The 24,413-nt window shown below is 35.6% G+C and overlaps 1 protein-coding gene across 2 annotated transcripts in view; it reads right to left on the minus strand.

Annotated features, from left to right (window-relative positions):
• LOC150099790 (uncharacterized) overlaps positions 1–23,041 on the minus strand; it is a 123,948-nt gene extending 100,907 nt beyond the window's left edge. Inside the window, exons 1-4 of one of the 2 annotated variants that reach the window (XM_090404164.1) lie at positions 22,927–23,041; positions 22,498–22,736; positions 18,760–18,842; positions 10,155–10,244 (exon numbers count right to left, since the gene is read on the minus strand). In XM_090404164.1, coding sequence (XP_090260290.1) covers positions 10,155–10,244; positions 18,760–18,842; positions 22,498–22,732 — 408 coding nt within the window. In that variant the 5' untranslated portion in view covers positions 22,733–22,736; positions 22,927–23,041. Of the gene's footprint in view, positions 1–10,154; positions 10,245–18,759; positions 18,843–22,497; positions 22,737–22,870; positions 22,901–22,926 lie in introns of those variants that run through there. The other variant, XM_090404165.1, reaches the window with a different exon arrangement.
• Between the last annotated feature and the right edge of the window lie 1,372 nt (positions 23,042–24,413).

The raw sequence follows: 24,413 nt of genomic DNA on the forward strand, positions 1-24,413 counted from the left end.
AATATGCAAAAGAAAATCCTAGAGAATTTTTTTTAGCTCTGTAGACAGTAGGAGGAGAAATGATTGTGGAAGAATGAATTGTGGGATTAAAATGAGAATAGAGTGACTGATGCAGAGGACATAGTGGAGTTGCTCAGTGAACACTTTATTGGAGTATGTCATCCTGGAGAAGTAAGTTTTAATACTGGGATATGGTAGGTTCAAGGTTTAGAGTTGCAAGAGGAGAGTGTGTGTACCAAATACCGAGTACTCTGGATGTCAGTAAAGCTTTGGGACTGGATGGCATTTCACCACGGGTTTTGAGAGAATGTGCTAAAGAACTGACAGCTCTGTTGACCTAGCTTTTCAATGAAAGTCTGGCTACAGGAAAGGTATCCAAGGAATGGAAGGAAGGTAAGATAGTGCCATTGCATAAGGACGGTAGCAGACTGGAAGTGTCTAATTATAGGCCATTTTTTTGTTTCATCAGCAGTTGTTAAGATTTTGGAGAAATTAGTGAGGAACCATATACAGTGTTGAGTAGATGAGGGTCATGTTATCTGTGAGAGTCAACATGGATTTGTTAATGGGTGATCTTGCTTTAGTAATATGATTGTCTTTTATAAGGAGCTGTACTAGAGAAAGTAGGGGAGAGAAGAGATCTGGGGGGGGGGGATAACTGATAGAAAACTGAAATTCAGGGAACATATTGCAAAGGTGGTGAAGGTAATCCAGAGGATTGCTGCAATACTGAGAAGGATGATGACCTGCAGAGATAAAAAAAGAGTTATGGTTCCATTGCATAAGACCTGATCAGACCACACTTAGACTACTGTTCTCAAATTTGGTCCCCAGGATTTGAAGGGGATAAATTAACTGTGGAAAGGGTACAGAGGCAGATAACAAGGATGGTTTCAGGACTGTACAATGTTAGTTATGAGGATTGGCTGAGGGAATGTGCACTGCAGAGTTTGGTAGACAGAAGGAGAGGTGATATGATTGAGACTTTTATACTGTTGAGAGGTAGTTACAGGGTTGACACTGTGGAGTTCTTTTGCCTGGTGGAACAGGAGGGAAGAGCAAGGACAAGGAGCCATCCCTGGAAGTTACGAAAGGAAGCTGTGAGCAAAAGGGTGAGGAGTGGTTTCTTTGCATGGAGGGTGGTTGAACCAAGGAATGCAAGTGGGAGTGGTATTATAGACTATGTTTTCTAGGAAGGACCTCCCATGATGAGTCTTTTGACTCAATGGAGGGCTGAATAATAATAATTTAACATGAATAATGAGGCCAGATATATATTTTTTAATGTACAACATATAACAGTACCTTCAGGTAGTTGTACAAAAAACTGAGAGCTCACAAACAATATTTATTTTTAAAAACAATTAAACATATGAAATATCTAGTACACTTTTTGTGTTCTTTTCAGTAGCTTATGATTGCTAGCATAGAAGCAGTCTGATGTCTTCTTCATCAATGGAAAACAGATTCCCAAATGTTATTGCAAAACGAGGCCTTGGTTTTTGTTTAGATGAGCCACATGAGCATGCATCGAAACCAAGCAATGGTTGGTTTCTTTGAAAACCTGGGATAGGATGTTACTTTCAAGATAAGGCATCAAAAGCCAAGGATCATTCCACATCACAGTGTTCTGTAAATTAATGAAATGCAAGACCCAATTTATCCTTACATCTGTAACAATAACAATCAGATGTCAGACTAATGGAGTCTTACCACGAGAACAGATCTTGTGGATCAGGATATTCTAGGAAAGGAATACTGTTTTCAGGATTTGCAAGACTTGGAAATGGCTGAACTGTCTTGTGGCATTTAAATTTTTTAATACAGAAGCTATACGTTGGGAAGTCCCACTGGCATATGGTAAAGAGATAAAGTTGTGTGTTATAAGTACTTCAATGGGATGTGTTTAACTGTACTGTTGTTATTTTTAAATTGTTAGAAGATCCTGTATATCTGAAAGCCAAAACATGTAGATGCAACTTCTTGTTCATATTATTATGAACATTTAACCTCCATGGAGTCAGAGACTCATCATGAGAGGTACACACTATTGCACACAATGCTTATCCAACCTTGCTTTAAACTGACTCAATGTGTCTACACTCAGGGCATTCCACTCACCAACCACTCTCCATGCAAAGAACCTACTCTTCACTCCTCTGTTCACATCCTCCTTACAGAGTTTCCAGCAATGGCCTCTTGTTCTACACCCTTCTCCCATTGTATGAAAAATCTCTTCTATGTCGACCCAATAACAACCCCTGACTAGCTTATATGTCTCAATCATATCCCCTCTTCCTCCTATTCACAAGGTTCTGCAACTTACATTTTCTCAATCTGTCCTCATAGTCCACATTCCAAAGACCACTGACTACCTTTGTGAATCTTCTCTGGACCCTTTCCAACATATCCTCGTCAGCATGAAATCCCGGCAAACAAATCTGTGCACAATAATCCATATGAGGTCTGATCAAGGCCTTATATAATGGAATCATAACCTCTCTATTTCTGCATGTTAGGGTCCCTGCATCATTGCCATTATCCAATGTGATGTTTTCACAAATATGCAATGTTGCCCCTGAATTTCAGGTCCTTGTCCACCATCACTCTTAAATTTCTCATCTCCTCTACTTCTGTTAAAGTTTCCCCACCAAATGTATACTTTTCATTCCACCATTGCTTAAATCTCAAACCTTACACTTTGCAACATCGACTGACAGTTCCACTTACCTGCCCATTCAAGCATCTATTCAAGTACTCTTATAAGGCAATAAGATCTGCTTGAACTCTGCATTGCTCTCCCCAGTTTTGCATCATTTGTAAACAGCTGGATATCACTAGTTAAACCCAATCCAATATCATTAACATACAAATTGAACAACAATGGCCCCAAAACTGATCCATACGGCACACCGCTAGTGACCTTTCTCTTTTGGGATACCACACTCCCATATACAACTTTCTGATACTTATCTGACAGCCATTCATTGATCCAATTCAGAAGTCTGTTATCCAATCCTATCTGTTTCAATTTATTAAGAGCTTGTCATGTGGCAGTCTATCAAAAGCCTTTGCAAAATCTAAGTACACCACTGTATACGAATCTCCCCTGTCCAAGGTATTTGTCACCTCGTTATAGTACATAAGTTAGTGAAACGTGATCTCCCCTTACCAAACTCATGCTGATAACCACAGAGAATGCTGCTGTTATCAACTCATTTCTGTATCCTACCTTCTCACCAATCTCTCCAGGACCTTCCCCACAACTCCAGATATATACAGACTGGCCTATAATTTGAAGCTACAGCTTTATCACGACCTTTATGCAGTGGAACAATTTTACCCTCCTTTCACTCCCTTGGAAACTGTGTTGTTGTAAGACTCTTATTAAACAGGCATGTGCCAATGCTACTGCCAATTCCCTGGACATTCTCTTATGATGCATGGTGATATGTCATCAATTCCTATTGTCATATTCACATCAAGGTTATTTATTTCCTCAAAACATATCAATCCTGCTCAATCACAATTAAGCCATCCCCTCTTATGTCCTCTACACTTAATTTCCTCATGATTTTACCCTGATCAGGATGAAACATCCTTATAAATTGATCATTGAATACCTCAACAATGTCTTCTGCAACAGTTACCATTCTACCACTTTCATCCCTTAACTTCAGCTTACCATAATCATTCTTCCTTCTACTTGCCACATTTTTCTTTGCCTGATTTGCCATTTTATGCTCATATTCTAACTTTGTTTTCTTTACTAACTGAGTCACTCTTCTGGCTTGTTCTTTATACTCTTCGTGTGACTGATTATTATCATTATTGATCTTGTGCTTCTTACAAAGTACTTTCTTTTTCCAGATTTCATGCTTAAGCTCCACTTTCATCCATTTTACACCTACCTTATTCAGCCTTTTGGCCTTTAGAATATATTCGCACATTGATGCTGTTATGTATTTCCTTGTCAGTTTCCATGCAGTATTTATTTCCTTACTACTCAACTCTTTGTTCCATGTTATAGCTTCAAGCTGTCTCCTAAGCTTGTGATAATCACCAGCCTTATAATTCCACATACATCCATTCCTCACAAAAGTCTGCATATGACTAGCCACAACATAGGTGATTATTTCATGATCATTTTCACCAACTGGAAGAAAGTGTGAAACCCCTCTAGGGGTTTCACTGCTGTTTGCACAGTTCAAAACAAAAATGAACCCTCTCAGTGGAATAGACTGCAAGCAGTTATCATAACAACTGCTAAAAACAACATCAATAAACAGGAAGAAAGAAAGAAAAACCATGGATAACAAAAGAAATAATCAAGCTTGTCAATGAAAGAAGAACATGGAAAAGAGGAGCAAATGAAGAAGAAAGATTAAGATAAAAAACATTTGATAAAAGAATCAAACAGTTATGCAGAAGAATGAAAGAAAACTAGATAAATAGGCAGTGCACCGAGATAGAATTACAAAATAGGAAAAAAAACCAGAAAAGCATTTCTGAAAGTGAAAGAACTTAATGGAAAAGCAAAACATACACAGTCTAATAACATCGAGGACAAAGATGGAAACATAATCATTGATAAGGAAAAAGATAAATGGAAGATGGGTGGAGTACTTATCAGATCTTTATAGTGATGATAATGGTAACAGGATAGATGATTCACGACACCTTAAGTTAAACGAAACAACATATACCACTCTACTGACAACTAAGGAGATAGAACACGTAATTAAGAATCTTCCTAATAATAAATCCCCTGGGTGTGATAATATTTTGGCTGGGCTGTTGAAAGCGTTGACTGAAAATAATAACTATTTAGTAGAATCCATTCAGTACATCTATAAAACAATAGGATTCCCTGACGTTTTTAGAGAACTGTAAGGACATGGTGCTGCACCCTCTCACTGAGGAAGCTACATGAAGAAGATGAAATGATGAGATCTAGAACTCTTGATCCTCGCGTGTCCTTCTTTACGTGCTGCCTGAGATGGTTACCTAGATAGACAGCTGTCCGAGTACACTCCACAGCCATTTAAATGCAACCCTGTATAATTTCATTCTTCCCTCAAACACATGCCATACATCCACAAACTCCACTCCCTTCTCCTCACACAGCTCCACTAGCATACCATTCATGATTTTGGCTCTCCACAGCAACTCATCATCATACCTGGGCAACACACTAACAACCTTTGCTACTACACTTTTATCTTTCACCCTTCTCAATAGTCTCCCAATATTTGTCCTCACATCCTTATGTCCACTTAGATTATTCATCACTACAATTACAACTAACTCTCTTGCTCGTTTCTTTCTCATGTCCAACCCTTAATTATTGTGCTCATTCTCTCACCAGAATAGCAGACCTTATGGACTCTGTTAAAGATACCAAGCAATTTTAAACCTGGTTTTACTCCATTTTTCCCAAGTAAGCAAACAGACAAAATGTCAAGTTTGCACCTGCAATTTATGCAAGACTAGCTGATCCCACAGGTAGTGCAAGACCAAGACCACGAGTTGCCTTGGTCTTGCACTACCTGTGGGATCAGCTAGTCTTGCATAAATTGCAGGCGCAAACTTGACATTTTGTCTGTTTGATTACTTGGGAAAAATGGAGTAAAACCAGGTTTAAAATTGCTTGGTATCTTTAACATAACTATACCCAAGTTAAAAATACTTTCTACATTTATATCTCCTCCTGAGATTTTTATTTAATAAGGTTATAACACCTTATGGTAACTTGTTTTGGTAAAATACTTACAAGCTCAGCATTACTAAATCTTGGTATTTCTAGCCTGGCTCCCACTGATGAGACCTCAATAAAGGTCGAAACCGGTCTGGGTAGTGGCCCCTTGCCTTTAATACAAAACATCATACATCCCCTTCTTGGAGATGTGTTTTGGCATTAAGGGTAATATTAAGATTAGTGATCAGAGCTTGCTCCACCTTTACCACGAGTTGCCTTGGCCTTGCACTACCTGTGGGATCAGCTAGTCTTGCACAAATTGCAGGTGCAAACTTGACATTTTGTCTGTTTGCTTACTTGGGAAAAATGGAGTAAAACCAGGTTTAAAATTGCTTGGTATCTTTAACATAACTATAGCCAAGTTAAAAATACTTTCTACTTATGGACTCTGTTAGTAACTAGCCTTCTAATTATGGAGTCCCCATCTACTGCTATCCTCTGGAATCACTCGTCATTTCTTTTACTATTTTTTTCTTTCATTCTGTTCTCTTGCATACTTTCATTAGTTTCCACTAGATAAATTTGATATCACTCCACATTAAAGATATAATTCTATAAAATGATTGCATTCCTGAATTCTCACAGTTTAGTTCTCATTACTGCTTTTCAACCAAAATTCACTGAAGCACACATCACTTTAGTATAGTAAATTCCTTTTATTACTATAAAGCATAAGTTTTAAAAGAGGTAAACCGTGAGTAGACATAACTATACATAAAAATATAACGGAAAAACTCACGTAGAAAAATTATTTAATGGTATAATTTTCGCCCGTGTGTCACAGGCATCTTCAGTACAATTAGGCACAAAAATTAAACATTAACTGACAATTCCAAAAAGCGCCACCTAAGTAGCTGGTGTAAGATAACTAAAAAGGTCAATAACTTTCCTAAAAAAAAAAAAAAAAAAAAAAAAAAAAAAAAAAAATTAATACAATAAAAAGTTAGGAAAGATTAGCTGATTTGTAAAGTACTATCTCCCATAAAGGGGACAGACGTAAGCCGTCGGATCTGTTTAAGTTAGGAGAATGAAGTAGAGTTTCACATGCTTCTTTATAAAGGCGTTCCATGAGAAACTGACTTTTGTGAAGAACTCTTGTCTTTTTCCAATGAACTCTGTGTCTAGTGAAGATGGCATGTTCTGCAAGTCCAGACTTTTCAGGTTTAAAGTATTCAATATAAGATTGGTGTTCTTCTAGCCGAATGGAGGCAGATCTTCCCGTTTGTCCGAAATAACATAATCCACAAGAGCACGGAATCTGGTAGACACCTGGATGATTGAGATGTGGAAGCTTGTCCTTTGGAGAAGCGAGAAAGGTGGAGATAGAAAGAAAATAACGAAAAATATTTTTGTTGCCTTTCGACCTTTTAGAAAAATCTCCACCTTTCTCGCTTCTCCAAAGGACAAGCTTCCACATCTCAATCATCCAGGTGTCTACCAGATTCCGTGCTCTTGTGGATTATGTTATTTCGGACAAACGGGAAGATCTGCCTCCATTCGGCTAGAAGAACACCAATCTTATATTGAATACTTTAAACCTGAAAAGTCTGGACTTGCAGAACATGCCATCTTCACTAGACACAGAGTTCATTGGAAAAAGACAAGAGTTCTTCACAAAAGTCAGTTTCTCATGGAACGCCTTTATAAAGAAGCATGTGAAACTCTACTTCATTCTCCTAACTTAAACAGATCCGACGGCTTACGTCTGTCCCCTTTATGGGAGATAGTACTTTACAAATCAGCTAATCTTTCCTAACTTTTTATTGTATTAATTTTTTTTTTTTTTTTTTTTTTTTTTTTTTTAGGAAAGTTATTGACCTTTTTAGTTATCTTACACCAGCTACTTAGGTGGCGCTTTTTGGAATTGTCAGTTAATGTTTAATTTTTGTGCCTAATTGTACTGAAGATGCCTGTGACACACGGGCGAAAATTATACCATTAAATAATTTTTCTACGTGAGTTTTTCCGTTATATTTTTATGTATAACTATAAAGCATAGTCATTTTATTGTTAAAAGTTGACTGTAGGTTTCAGTTCATATATTACAGTATAATTAATTACTTTTTTTTTCTATGTAGCAGTGAAAAGAACATCCAAATCAAATAAGCCAATAGTACGTCCAAAATTTGAAACCAAGAAAAGTTCAAAATTTACATAATGCATGGTTTCAGGAATTGTAGGTTAGGGATCGTTTATTAATTTGCCATTTGTTAGGAAAAGGTAATGAAAGTAGCAAGGAAAGAGGCAAATATGGATATCAGAATAAATGGAGAAAAATTGAATCAAGTAAAGACATTTAAATATCTAGGAAGTGATTAGCAGTGATGGAAGATGTAAAAGTGACTAAAAGCAAGAATAGCGATGGGAAGAGATGCCTTTAATAGAAAATGGAATTTATTCAGAAGTAAAATGGACAGAAACCTAAAGAAAAGACTAATAAAATGTTATGTGTGGAGTGTTGCCCTTTATGCAGCTGAAACTTGGACACTGAAGAAAGAAGAAATTAAGATTTTGGAAAGCTTTGAGATGTGGATTTGGAGAAGGATGGAAAAATGGACAGATAAAATAACTTTAATAAATAAAATTGGGTATTTTCTGAGAGGAAATGGAATCATCAGAGATGCCATCGAAGGAAAAATAGACAGAAAAAGACTCAGAGGAAGAGTTAGGAAAACAATGCTAGATGACATGCTGAATGGAGACAGGTACACAACCTTGAAAGTTAAGGCTCAGGACAGAAGAGAGTGGAAGAAAAGTTTTTGCTACTAAGAGAAGAACCTGCTCATTTGCAGAATACTTAAGTAGTAGTAGTTATGGAAAGGAAAACTGTTCAAATCACACTTGAATAAAAGGAGGAAATTTTATAGGCCATTTCAAGGAAGATCTAAAGTTGGTGAATTTTAGCTAGAGGGAGAAGAATATTCCACTCCACCCATTGCTTAAAACAGGAAAACGAGTCTGAAAGTATATCTGTCACTGAGAATGGAAAAAAAAAACTCCTACATTACAGTCAATTACAACTTGGTTGTAATAGAGATTGTGTCATACCACCTCCACAACACAGAAAACAGAATGGGATTTAGGGTTAGTATGTTACTTCATGGTCAGGAAGGAAGACTTATAACAATTACATAAAGAGATATGTGCTAGTGGTTAAAAAAAAAATAATAATAATAATTATCACAGGATTTGAATTTTAATTGTTAAAATTTTCTCTTTTTATCTCTCCCCTCAGCAGTTTATAATAAATGTGAATAACACTTGATAATAAATTTAATAAGGAATAATATCATAGTATATTGACATATAAGAGTATAAACGACTAAGTAAAAAATTTGTTTCAATATCTAATTCTTCGTCAACCAGATAGTAACTTATATTTTTCAGTTTTTCAGCTGTTATGTCTGCACTGAATCTCATCACCATCGTAGTCAAAAGACAAACTATTAAGACTTTAGTACACCATACTCATTCTTTATGTTCTTCAGAGGAACTGTTGTAGAAAGTTCCTCTGAAATTTCTACAAAACACATTATCACACACATTTGAATACATATCTACAATATGCAGGATTCAGTGGAACAAAACCAAGTGTTACACATAAGTTATTTTCTTCTGGAAAGACTGTACCAGGAAAAAAGCACACATTCACAACCCAAACCTGAACAAAAATGATTGTGCAAAAACAGTCTCAATTTTGGGAAGTTTTACTGACTAATACTCACAATTCATGTGTTCCTTAATTTATAATTAATTTTTGTTTATATTTAAAAATAATTTATTAACTAAATTATTTTGCTGCAATTTATTTTTGATATCTATTAATGCAGATGGAGCTATTCTCCTGCAGCAGGTAGTGCACATAATATCCCACACTTTCATTTGCATTGTTGTTTTCTTTTTTGTGTTTTCCTATAATTGTATTGACAATGGCTATAAAACTCAGCTGAAAATTTTACAAATAAAGACACTTAAATTAAACACAAGTGATTCTGGTAATAATATTTTATGATGTAGATAAAAACTGTGAAACTTAATTTTTTTAGTATGGAAATCCAGATCAAACATTCAGAATAAGTAAAAATGCATTAGTATATTTTTATAAAAGTCATGGCAGTAAGCTCACAGTAGTTGAAATAATGAGACAAAAACCTGGGTATGGTACTAAATTATGTCTTCTGTTTTTATTAAGCAGTTCAACCAGAGAATAATTTGAGTTATTTGTTCATCCTGATGAAGAATCAGCGATATAATTAGCTACAGTGCCAGAGAAACTTGAAGAGTAATAAAATCTTACACAGATATGTATATGTACTATTATATATTAGAAAATCATTCCTTACAATAAACCACAGAATGAAAGATAATTTTCAGCATTTATTAAATTGCAACCTACTTTTTTAGCAGTGCACTTTTTAAACTTTCCATAAGTATACTGTCCTACTTTTATGCTTGATTTATATCTTTTCTTTCCATTTGCAGTAACCTAGAAAGGAGGGAAAAATATAATAAATCTTATCTATACACAAATTTAATTTATAAATTCAAACAAACTGCTTTCAGTTTTTTATTTTATGTTGGCCATGCATGAAAGGTTGGATGGTCAACCTACATATCATAGGTAATACATTAGTACTGTGTATGGTAAGAACACAAATCAAACATCTGCAATCACAACTATGGCCAATCTGACCTTGCAGGCCATATTTTGGATACAACCAGTGGTGAGCTATGGAAATTTTAACAAAGGGCTTGCATCGCCGGAAAAAAAAAAAAGAGGCTAAGTATTATAAGGCTCTTAGCCCTTATAATACTTATATTGTGACTTTGTAGAGCTTCTGACAGATATGATAATTCCTGTAGGATATCAATCATTAATGCTAGATCTTTTAAAAATTCCAAATTGAGAAGTTGGTTTTAAAAGCCCTTATATTAATCGTTTGATGCAAAATGCTTGCATAAAGCTGGATAATTTCTCCACACAGCAAAAGCTATTCGTAAACTGCAAGCTACCCATTGTGATCCAAACACACAGTCGATCTTTAAAATTTTGATACCAAGGTCTTTTGCAATCATATTTAATTCTCATTCATGTTTTGGTGATTGATGATGAAAAGCATATAATTTATCCATAAATATTTCAAAATGATTTATTTCTTAATTGTTTTTTTTATCGAATCGTCTAATTATTATTATTATTATTATTATTAAACAAGACCTCATGGAGTCAAAGACTCATCTAGGAGGTCCTTTTATCTCTCACACATCTCATCATACCGGGTCTTAAACACATTCAAACTCCTTGCAGACACCACACTCTCAGGCAAGGCATTCCAATCATTCACAACTCTGCACGAAAAAAACCTGCCTCTCACTCCCCTACTCATACCCTCTTTATACAGTTTTCAGGGATGACCTCTGGTTCTCCCCTGATCTCCCACTATTCGCTGTAGAACTTCTCCACCATTGATCCTATAGCAACCCCTTACCAACTTGTAGGTCTCTATCATATCTCCCCTCTTCCTTCTCTCCACTAGTCTCTGCAAATTACATCTTTTCAATCTTTCCTCATACTCGACATTCCAGAGGTCAGAAACTACCTTTGTCAGTCGCCTTTGGACCCTTTCCAACATCTCTTCATCCTTCTGAAAACCAGGTGACCAAATCTGGGCACAATAGTCCATGTGTGGCCTAATCAAAGCCTTATACAATGGAACAAGAATCTCCCTACTTCTACATGTCAGTGTCCTCCTCATCATTCCCAGAGGTCTTTGTGTTGTCTTCACAATTTTGACGATGTGACCCCTAAATTTTAGATCCTTATCCACTATCACTCCCAGATCTCTTATTTCCTCTACTTCCAACAATATATTCTCACCAAGCATAAATTCTGCATCCCATCTTTGTTTTCCAAATTTTAAAACCTTACATTTTGCAACATTGAACTCACATCCCCATTTGCTTGCCCAATCACTCAATTTATTCAAGTCTTCTTGCAAAGCCACAACATCTTCACTACTCTTTATGGTTCGTCCCAACTTTGCATCATCTGCAAACAACTGAATATCTCCATCCAAATCTTCGCCAATATCATTAATATACAAGTTAAATAGTAATGGCCCTAAAACAGATCCCTGAGGCACTCCATTAGTGACTTTCCTTTTCCTGGATATTGCACCCCCATACACAACTTGTTGATACCTATCAGATAGCCAGTCTCCAATCCAATGCACTAATCTAATATCCAACCCAAAAAAAAATTTAACACAAATTTATAGCTCACCACTGGATACAATCGACAGGATCCCCTGAAGAAAAATCACCATGCTCCACCATAGCAAATTAATGCTAATTGTAATGATGAGCTATGCAATGCCAAATCACAATCTTGGAAAATCTTTGTAGAAGCTTGATTGGAACACCTGATTTGTTTCCTATTACACTAGCTCCATCAGAACAAAACGCAATGAGAAGATTTTTTAAATAATTATCAGAAAATCCATATGAATTTAAAGTAGCAATTATAGTAGTATGTATACATTCCACGGTGGAATTTTCTAGTTCTACAAGATTATTAAACAAGAAGAACAAGGGGCTCACAAATTTGAGAAAAATTTAACACAAATTTATAGCTCACCACTGGATACAATCGACAGGATCCCCTGAAGAAAAATCACCATGCTCCACCATAGCAAATTCAAAAAAGAAAGACTATTTTTAGAATCTGCTGTGCCTCTCAGAAATCAACCCAATTTAAATAAATACAGTTACATAAAACTTCTCAAAATTTAAGAAAATATTAATTATCAGAGATCCCATGTTACATCCCAGGCCACGTACAAACATCCACGTGCTTCACTTAGTATTATATTGTATTTGAGTGTGTTGTTACAAAAGTTATTTGTAATTGAAATATTGGAAGCATTAAAATTAGTTTTAATCCTTTCCCAGTACTGAAAATATTCCATTAAACCTCCAACATCTTTTCCCATTGAGAAAATCGCCACAACATGAGTAGTGTTAGAAATGCGCTCCAGTGAGTCTGTGTGATTTTTGGTCTGAAGGTATTGTTACTGACTTTATTAATTGAAATTTTGAATCTTGCTTTCTTTGAATAGAACACAATAGTGATACACATGAGGTCAGCCAGGTGGGCATTGACTGGTGCGACTAGGTAAGCACCTTGAAAATCAAGGGCCATTAACAATGCACCTTTCAAAAATGGTTTGATGTCATGAGTGCAATATGTATGCGCGGTGAAATACGAGAGGTGTGTTTGTAGAGAGACTGAACAGGAGACAAAAGAAGGTATGGATTTGTAGGAAGTGTGATATTTTATTAGACTATAAGATAACAAATGCTTAACAGACTGAAGAAATGAAAGCGTATATGAAAGAATCAGAAATGTAATGAAAGCTAGTGTCTCACTAGCTTTCATTATTAATTTCATTACTAACGAGGGAGTGAAAGAATGCAAGAATGTAGAAGTGAAATTAAGTGATAAGGGAATGGAAAGAAGTATAAATAAGGAAACAGAAGTGTGGCAGAATGAGAGGTAGCGAGACTACAAGAACGACAGAGCGAAATTATTGAAATGCATGATTTAATGAAACAGTTATTCAAAATGAAATAAAGAATATGCAAAGTGATATAAAACGTTTAGTGGACACGAATGAAAGTGTGCAAAAGAATAGAATGAAAGCAAAAAGGGTAAAAGAAATGATGAGTGATTCGAGAATAGCAGTTTATGGAGATTCCGTTGTTAGAGGATTGGTTAATGAGATAGTCCATGAGGAAGAATGAATAAGATATTCATGCTTTGGACATGAAGAGGAAATGAGCAAGAGAATTAGTGGTGGTTGTGGGGCAAATGATTTAAGTGAACATAAAGAGAATGTAAGGGCAAATATCAGGAGGTTATTGAGGAGAGTGAAAGATAACAGTGTAGTAGGAAAGGATGTCAGTCTGTTGCTGAGATATGACAATGAAGTGTTGAGACAGAGAGCCAGATTCATGAATGGCATACTAGCAGAGCTGTGTGAGTAGAAGGGAGTACAGTTTGTGAATGTATGACATGTACTTGAGGGAAGAATGGAATTATATAGATGTGATGGATGCATTGAATGGTTTTGGAATAGACACTAGAGAAACTGTTGCTAGATGGAAGTGCAGTATTATGGCAAATTTTCAGTATTGAGACCACATTATAATATAGCAACAACTGGAACTGTTCCAAAATGCATACAGTAATGAATTTATCATTTGTATTCTGATTTATCAATTATATTTAACACTTATGAAGTTATCAAAAACATTTAATATGTATAATTAATTGATAATAGGCTTTTATGGTGCAAAATGTATACCAGTACCCCTGATGATGCAAGTCTTATGACTTATGAAAAACTTGTCATTTTTAATTGCTTATTTTTTTTTTTTATTAAACTCTTTATTTATATTATGTATATCAATATCGAAAACTTCTCACAGAACTGCTAAACCACAGAAACTTACAACATTTGCATCATTTCTGGAAGTGAAGTATGTGATGCAAGCATGAGATCAGAAGTAAGAGATGAAGTGAAAGATCAGCAGAGTCATAATGAAGACGCACATAGAGAAAGATGTTGAAAGTTTATTTTTCACTTGGTTAGAGTATAATAAATTTAGTTTAATCCTTTATCCAAGTGGTCAAAACTAGTCTGCGTTGTGGCCCTTCCCTTAATGCATAACATTAGACATATCCGCAAGGAGATGTGTTTTGCATTATGGGAGATACTGAGATAGGAGTGTTGGTAGCTTGCTCCACCTTTGCAAGGAGTGCCCTGGTGTTGTACCACCTTACCCCAGTCCTGAAGATACTTTCAGGCGCAAACTTTGTTTGCTCACACTTGGATAAAGGATTAAACTAAATTTATTATACTCTAATCAAGTGAAAATAAACTTTCAACATCTTTCTCTAAATCAGGAGATGAAATGGTTTCACTGATTGAGCTCATTTGACCCAAAATCATTAAAATAAATGAAACATGGTTGAATGAAAATGGTATCCTATCTGGAATAGAAATGGACAAGTACAGTAAATAATAAATTACATGATAACCACAGTAATTAACATTAATGAAAATTTCATACTGAAAATAACAGTGTACATCATCAGTATGTAGAAACAAGCAAATCAAAGGAACGGGAATACAAAGTACACACAGCAGTCGGTGAATTACCAATTAAAAACTGTTTCTGCATGCTAGAAATTAATGTGAATAGAAACAGTGGCAATGGTGTGAGGTGTAAGTTTACAGCAAGACATATTTAGTTGGATATTGTTATAGGGCAGAGAATGTGAAGGATGGAGTTGAAGAAATGTATAAACAACTTTGATTAGTGAACAAAAGGAATGGTGATTATTATGGACAGTATAAATTAGAATGAAGCGACAGCATTTGGGAATAAGGAAATAAATTTCTTGAGAGAACTATCTGAGGCAGCATGTAAAAGGTGGGTATGCAAGGATCAAGAGTTTAGATCTGATCATTTCAGAGGATGTTATTGTGAGAGGAGTTTTGCACTTTCCTCTGGTTGACAAGAGTGATCATGAAGTGATCACTTGGGTTGTGGCTAGCCACATACAGACTTCTGTGAAGAAAGGATATGTGTGGATGTACAAAGCTGATGATCATAACAAGCTTAGGAGACAGCTTGGAGTTATAGCATGGAATGAGGAATTGAGCAGTAAGGAAAAAAATGCTGCTTGGGAACTGACAAAAATATAACAACATCAATGTGTGAATGTTCTGAAAGTCAAAAGGCTGAATAAGGTAGGTGTAAAATGGATGAATGAGGGGCTTAAGCATGAAATTTGGAAGAAGGAACTTTGAAGGCAGTATAAAATGAATAGTAGTAATAATCAGTTACATGAAGGGCATAAAGAACAAGTCAGAAGAGCAACTCAGCAAGGATAACACAAAAGTGCAGAAATTAGCAAATCAGGTGAAGAAAAACAATGCAGTTTTTTTATTTTAGATACTTGGCAAGTAGAAGAAAGAATGATTATTGTAAGATGATGTTAAGGGATGAAAACAGTAGAACAGTAATTGCAGAAGACATTGTTGAGGTATTCAGCGATCAATTTATAAAAGGTGTTCATCATTGAGAAACTTAGGACATAGGAGAAGATGTCTTAATTGGAACTGAGCAAGAAGCACATTAGGAAATAATTTTTATGTGAATAAGACGATACAATTTGATGATATTTCATCAGGTGTCTTAATTGAATGTTCCAGAGAATTGGAAGCAGCACTGGCATGTCTATTTAATAAGCCTTACAACAGCACAGGTTTCAAGAGCGTGGAAAGAAGGTAAAATTGTTCCACTGCATAAAGGTGGTAATAAGGCTGTGGCTATAATTATAGGCCAATCTGTATATCTGAAATTGTGGCGAAAGTACTGAAGAGATTGGCGAGAACTAAGATACAGAAATGGGTTGATAACAGCAGCATTTTCTGTGGTTATCAGCATGGACTTATTAAAGAGAGATCATATTTTACTAATTTGCTTATGTATGATAACAAGGCAACAAATATTTTGGATAAGATAAATGCATATATGAGGGTGGTGGTGGAAAGTTCTGATAAACACCTAGAACAAAAATGACATTAAAGCAACTCATATAATCACAAGAAAGAACATACTAGTAGCAGAGTTATGAAGGTAAATTATGTTCTTATATTCTTGTATGTTCTTTCTTGGGATTCTATTAACTGCTTTAATATCATTTTTGTTCAAGGTGATTATCAGAACTTTACAGCCCCCCCCCCCTTCATATAGTGGTATACTTAGATTTTGCAAAAGCTTTTGACAGACTACCACACGACAAGCTGTTAAACTGAAACGAATGAAATTGGATAACATAATGAGTTGTATCAGTGACTGGCTATCAGTTGGGTAACAGAAAGTTGTATGTGGGATACAGTATCCCAAAGAGGAAGGTCACTAGTGGTGTACCTAAGGGGTCAATTTTGGGAGCATTGTTGTTCAGTTTGTATATTAATTATACTGGGATGGGTTTAACAATAATATGCAGCTGTTTGCAGACAATGCAAAATTGGGGAGAGCAATGCAGAGTCAAGCAGATGTTATGGCCTTACAGGAGGACTTGAATAGATTGCATGAATGGGCAGATAAGTGGAACTATCACTATCAGTTCAATGCTGCAAAGTGTAAGGTTTTGAAATTTGGTAAGCAACAATGAGATACAAAACATACGCTTGTTGGTAAACTTTAAAGGATGTAGAGAAGATGAGAGATCTGGGAGTGGTAGTGGACAAGGACCTGAAATTCAGGGGTCACATTGTACAAGTTGTGAAGATGTTACATTGGATATTGGCAGTGATGCAGATGAATAACCCTGATATGCAGAAATAAAGAGGTTATTAAAATACAAACTTATTTATTACTGACCATTTACAAAACAAACTTACATTAGAGCATACCAGTTTCGCCAGCAAACTGTCTGGCTTTTTCAAGGCATTTACGGAGACATAAAAACTAGTAAATGCAAATTGAAAGGAACATAAAAAATGTTGTAAACCAACTAGTAGCTAGGGTTACACGTTCACATGACAGAGAGGACTTATTGTTCTTATTCATTATCACGCGTGCGTGTTTGTTGTAAACGTGTAATACGATTACTGGCTAGCTGTAATTCAGATTGATTTAGAGATAGGATCAGGTTTTTCCACGAACTGTTTAGGATTGCACCCTGATTTCTGTTGAAGTTTCCACCAGTTATTAACACTATTGTGGCTTCCTTGAATAAACGATGTCTGTAGTCGTCATCCAGATATGGCATGGAGCTGTTTTGCCTCAATCATGTGGTTAGATGTACAGAAATGATGTGCTAAGCCGAAAGAGATACTTCTGTTGTGGTTTACATCACCAACATGTTCTTTTTGTCTGATTTCTAAACTCTGTGAAGTTTGTTCGATATAGGCAAGACCACAGGAGCAAGGAATGTAATATACTCCTGGATATTTGTAGAAAGGCACCTTATCTTTTGGGGATCCTAAAACTTGTCTGATGCTGGTGGTTGGTTTGAAGACCACTCTGATGTTGTAGGCTCGTAGTATTCTGGCTATTTGATTACATCAGAGTGGTCTTCAAACCTAATCAGGGATTGTTATCAGGCTGACATGGAAGAGATTTTTCAAAGAATGGAAGAGGTGGGTGGAGAGAGAACAAGTGGCCATCCCTGGAAACTGTAAAGAGGATGTGAGCAGAAGAGCGAGAAGTTTCTTTAAATGAAGGATGGTTGGCGAGTCAAATGCATTTCCTGAGTATGTTGTGAATGTAGACAAATTGAATCAGTTTAAGGCAAAGTTGGATAAGCCCTGGGTTTGATAGTATGTACATCCCATTATGAGTCTCTGACTCCATGGAGGTTAGATGTTAACAATATTCAACAACTGAAAATGCTCACCATACAATACCAAGAACTGGGGTCAAATTTTTTTTTTAAACCACTATAAAAAAAAAAAAAAAATCCTCATACATGAGGATTTTTTTTTAATTTAAAAGGTGAATACTCATTATTCCATCTCAAGTAAGTATTACTTTAGCAAATAAAGTAAATCTGCACACATCGGGATTTCTGAATATTGGATAACCAAAGTTCTCTTAATTTGTCTCTTCTGAATACTGTATTTTTTTTTTTTTTCCCAGTAGCATGATTGCAACTTTTCTCCCAAAAGAAACTGAAGTTTTCAATCTGAAACTCAAAAAATTGACTATAGAATGATACTATACATAACATACTAGATTTCAGAACATGAGATGACAGCAGTTGTCTACGAATGTAGACAACTGCTGTCTACATTCAAGTACTGTCAATTTTTCAAGTACTGATTTTATTCAGTACTTGAAAAATTTCAAGTATCCTACTTTGGCTACAATGATTACAGAACAGTATAAATTATCCATAATAAAAAGTAAGTAGAACTCACCCTCTTCACACATGCTAATAACAGCGCAGCACCAGATCCAACCAAATCAATTCCAGAACAAATAAATTTATCACAGATCTGAACTGCAAAAAATAAATTAAATAAAATAATATAAAAATAAAGAATTATACTAAGTATGATTATAAAACAGAATATTTTTAAAAAGGTATAGCCTTATTCTGTGCCTAAGTACAGAATATGGCTGTACTTATGCACCGGTGCATGAGACTGTAACTGGGGGGCCCCAAAAATCAGAGCCCTTATTAATAACAGCACAGCACTGGATCCAACCAAATCAATTCCAGAACATACAAATTTATCACAGATCTGAAATGAAAAAAATAAATAAAATAAAATAAAAAATTATACTAATAAGTATGATAATAAAGCAGAATAATCATGGCTGTATTTATGCAAAGGCACATGAATGATTGTAGAGGGAAGAATCTGTGAAAGATATTGTAAATGGCTGGTAGACACAGGTTCCCAGAACTCCATTATTTCAGAGGATTACTTCAGAATACTGAAGCCCTGTGTAAGAAGGGGAGTCTCAGATTTTAGAAGATCTGTTAGACTATCAGGAATAGCAGCCTCCACAATTCACACAACCAAGTCAGTAAGCTTGAAGGTGCATTTTCCGGAATTTGATCTGTGTGTTTGGCATGAGTTCTTAGTCCTACCCAGGATTTCTCTCCCACACATAAAGTTGATACCTGGAAATGATTTCCTGATAAAGCTAAGTTCTCGTGTGATTACACGCAGAAGGAGATATGCCTTCCTGGAAGGAAGAGAATCACCAGACAGAATCAGAGTTCACAATACTTGAAGAAAGATAAGAACTCATTTGACATCGAACCTCAGTGTAAGGATGACTTAGAACAGACTGAGAGAACTGGAAACAATGTATCATGCAATCAATTAAGATCAGAAGATGTTTGTAATAGATTTCACGGTTTGATATGAACACAGATGATTAAGAAAATAACTATTTATTAACTTAAAAGCTAATATTTAAAACATACTCCAAACCTCAACAAGTATGGCTGTATAAATCTACCAAAGATTTGGGAGAGAGACAGTCATCTTAAGACCAAATTAACATTTATTACCTTTATTTTATTTCATTTTTTCAAACTTCCTAAGACTATCACTTAGACTACTATTTCAAAACTTTGAATTTTTTTTTTTTTTTTTTTTTTTTAAAACCTAGATGGTGCCATATTAGGACTTTAGTCTTGTGTTGCACGCTGCAATTACTTTTACTAGCCCCACTGTTACACCGGATTGTGGTTGTTTTGCATTTGTAACAAACTTTGTGTTGTGTGCTCTGAAGATGCTGGATATAATACCAGCGAAATATTAGCTTTAAGTTAATAATAGTTATTTTCTTAATCATCTGTGTTCATATCAAACTGTGAAATCTATTACAAACATGTCTGACGAACACATAAGCTTATCCACGCATATAAGATCAGAAGAGGCCTCCTCATCAAGAGGTCATCCAAGCGCTTACAGCACATTAGAGGTCAAGCTACCAGTTGATGATAGTATACTAACAAGAGTCTGGATAAAGTTCAGCCAAAAGTGATAGGGATTAATTATGTTCATGTCATAAAGAAAGCCAGGACAAGCCAATCTCCAGGGATGGCCCCTTGCTCTCTCCCTTCCTGCACTGGTCTTAAGTCATCTCCTCTCCTACATCTATCAGCTAGTTTTTGGAGCCCACAGATCTTCAATATATCCTTATAGGAAACATCTCACAGACCTGCAACAATCTTTGTAACTTGCCTCTGAATCCTCTCCACCATTTCTTCATCACCAACAAATCCAGATGACCAGATCTGTGCTCAATAATCCAAATGCAGTCTTATTAGTGCCTTATAAAGTGGGACAATCACTCCTTATCCCTGCTTGTCAGTGTGTTCTTCAACAACTATGTAATTTGATGTGATGTTTTGGCAACCTTTGCAATATGCTCTTTAAACTTAAGTTCTCTGTCCACAATAACTCCCAAGTCCCATACCACGTCAACTTCTTGCAGTTCAGTTCCATTAATATAGCAAACAGCATGTGATCTCATCCTCCCGAAGTGCATCACCTTACACTTAGCCGCGTTAAACTGACAGTCATTTAAATTCCTTAGCCATTTAAGTCAGCCTGCAAGATATCTACATCACATGAATTGACTACTGCTCTTTCTAATTTTTCATCATCAGCAAACAAGTGGATAAAATATACCTAAAATATTTAAGTATATTTATATTTAGGTATATTTTATAACTTTATAACATATACCTAAAAAAGCAGCCACATACAGAAAATGTAGGATGCATGCACAATTAAGTAATCACCACTTCGGCTGGCCTTTTTGCTTCATTTTCCTCTCATGCCTTTCATCCTGTTTTAATTGTTGAATGTCTAAGTCAATATTAAATTTCAGCCAAATATTTACTTCTAAATGGCAACCATCTGCTTTCCAAGTATCTGGCTTGTTTTTTTTCTTTACAAAATGTTTTCAGTAAATAAAATTATATGCAAGGGACAATCACATTTCCAGCAAGCTAACAGAATATCAATATTCACTGTTATAATAGGCTCAACAATGGAGAAAGAGAATTAAATATTTAACTGAAAAAAAAAAAAAACTATAGATCTGAGGTGAGTACATTGATTAGCTGTTTATTGAAGATATTTAGATAATTTAATGAGTGATATCCAGTTGTGTGCTAATGCCACAGTTGGGAAGGAAGGGTAGTAGTAAATAAAAGAGATAGATATCTCAGGATGACTTGAATAAGCTAATATTGTGGACAAAAGTTAATAGTTTTTCTTTCAATGTGGCAGAATGTAAAGTTATGAACTTCAGAATGAAAAGGTTTTAATCTGTATATTACATTGGAGTTTCTGGAAATTGATGAAGCTATTTTTTTTGGGGGGGGGGGGAGGTTCCCAGATGAAAAGGAACTGAAGTTCAGAGGCCATATTGTAAGAAGTGGCAAAACTGATCACTTGAATACTTAACAACACTTTTACTGAGAAAATCTTCCAGAATCTCTCTTTATTTGGTTGTCTGGTTTCTAGAGGATGTGATTATTCAAAAGGTCCTCAGAATGCTTTGTATGAGAATAGACTGACAGCCATTTACCTTCTGAAAATTAATAGATAGACAGAAAAGAAAAGATATAATAGAAACAAACTTTTAAAAGGGTCTTATAGAAAAATAGAAATTTTCCAATATGAGGTAAAAATAACAGAAATTATACTTGCCAATAAATTATCTTCTTGTTTAATCCTTTAAACTAGTACAAGTAAACTGTTTTTGGATGCTGTTTTTGTATCCTCATAACTAGGTAGTAAATATCTACTATCTTCTGTGTAGATGCTCATAGCTTCAATTGCCCTAGTATCCCATAATTCAAAGTACATTTCTTTTGGAAGTTAAGAGTGGGTCACTACCCAGGCCAAGTATTGGGATCTTCCTGGGTCTGGCTCCCACTTATGAGATTGACCTCAGTAAAGGTTGAAATTGGTCTGGGTAGTGACATTCCCTTAATATACAGCATTATGCACTTCTAAAAGGAAATTTGTTTTGCATTATGAGATACTAAGGCAAATTATGTGAAGTCAATCCCCATCGTATTTTTTTTCTTTTTTTTAAAGCAGACAAAATTTTGATATACAGAACTTTGATATTAATGCACCCTAATAAATAATCATGCGTGTTTATATTTCACTTACTTTGTTTTTCATACTGAAGAACTGTAGGTTCAAACGAGTTTATAAGCTGGCAAGCAAGGTTCTCCGTGATTGTCAAGGCCGAATGAATTAAGCTGCTTGAGTTTTTTATATTGAAATATTTATTTTGAACACGACGAAAAGTCGTCCTAGTCCCTGGAATACTGAACACCTTGAACAGGAAATGAAATTTGGGTTCCTTAATTTGACGGCTTCTTAAAAGATGACGGCGGTACATTTAGCTGAAGGATAAAACAGAAGCAGTTAATTCATTCAAAAAAAATTAAAAAGGTATCGTAGAATATTTAGAAAAATTGATGAAATTACACAATTTCAAACCTGTGACTGATAAGATAACTTCATAAAAATTTTATACTTTTATTAAGTAATGATTCATATAATAAACAGAGCTTCTGATGTTATTGGTTTTACCATTGCATTCCCCAGATGCGGTAAGAAAAATCTCATTGGTTCGGACTGAAGTAAACTTGAAACATCCCGTACAAATAACTAAACCGGAATAACCAGTGCATGAACTCAACAGTTTCATTATTATTAACTATCCTTCTTTAATAACAGCATGTGTTTACTAGTACTCTCTCTCTCTCTCTCCTGTTAGGCAAATATGGCAAAAGTCAGCTGTTCTATCGATATGTGTCTAAATTCAAAAAAAAAAAAAAAAAAAAACCATCTGATAACTTTATCTTTCTTCCTCTCCCCCCCCCCCTTCTGGTTGGTAAATGTTAAAGCGACTTTCAGCAGATGCACGTAGCTCACCGATCACACATACAACAGACATTTTCAGGCAATACAAAATAGTATACAACACGTACTAGCGAGGCTGTCTTTTCCCATGTGTATAGGTAGAGCCCGATTTATTAGAGAGTCCGAAAGCAAGACTCTTGACTACTACCAAATTCCCTTAATTTTCCGTTTCGTTAGAGGAACAGGGCGAGCAAGGTGGGGGGGAAGAGGTTGAGCGAGTATTGGCAGTTTTTTTGTTTGTTTGGCTCATGATGTCGCCATTGAGTGGCAAACATGAATGTTATTTAAGTTTTGCCACTTATTTTAACTCATTAAATAATTTTTTGTGACTAACAATTGAACGCGGTGGTACTTTGAAGAGCATTTTGTTATCTATATTTTCGTTGACGTGTTTATGCAACGGATGACAGCAGTGACGTAACTTCCGTACCGCGAGAATCTAATGTTCAACATTAGGGGAATAGAAAACAGAAAGCGAAGTGGACTTAATGAAAATTTGAACAATAACAATAAACTTATGACGCTCCCCCCCCACACACACACCTAAAAGAAAAAAAGGTTGTTGTGGATATGTGGAGAGGGGAAACAACACGGTAGTTATTAGCACTGCCTGAAGATTACATTGGCTTGTGAATAAAGTGTATATTATAAATACTACATAATGATGTCCACATGCTTTGCCGTATTACTTGTGTCAGATTTATTATTATTATTACGTGAACCCTTCTTACTTATCAAGAAATGTGTTACAAGAAATTATGTTCTTGCTTTAATCCTACTCAAGTTTGAACAAGCAAAAGTTGGCAAAAAAAAAAAAAACACAAAAACTACAGTAATCTGAAATTATAATCAGAGATGGAAAAGTTACTGATTATACACGTCCCAAAGGATTACAATGTCGTTGGCCACTATTTTGTTGCATACCTTCATGCAAGAAAGCAAGCATTTTACCATGACTGCCTTTAGAGCACGAAACGGAAACTTGCGGTTTAAGCGACCTACCAATTGAATGCCAATTTCGGTATGAACACCAAGTAACAGCAAGATAATAATTCATTTTTTGAAAACGTGGAGGAAGGGTGCGTGTGGAGTGGGGGAGGGGTAATGTACGGAAACAGCCTGGAAGCTACCCCAGTGAGGAAATTCAGTCAAAT

This window comes from Typopeltis vanoorti, chromosome 14, assembly GCF_054136105.1.
Source record: "Typopeltis vanoorti isolate ZY-2024b chromosome 14, IOZ_Tvanoo_1.0, whole genome shotgun sequence".
NCBI classification, from domain to species: domain Eukaryota; kingdom Metazoa; phylum Arthropoda; class Arachnida; order Uropygi; family Thelyphonidae; genus Typopeltis; species Typopeltis vanoorti.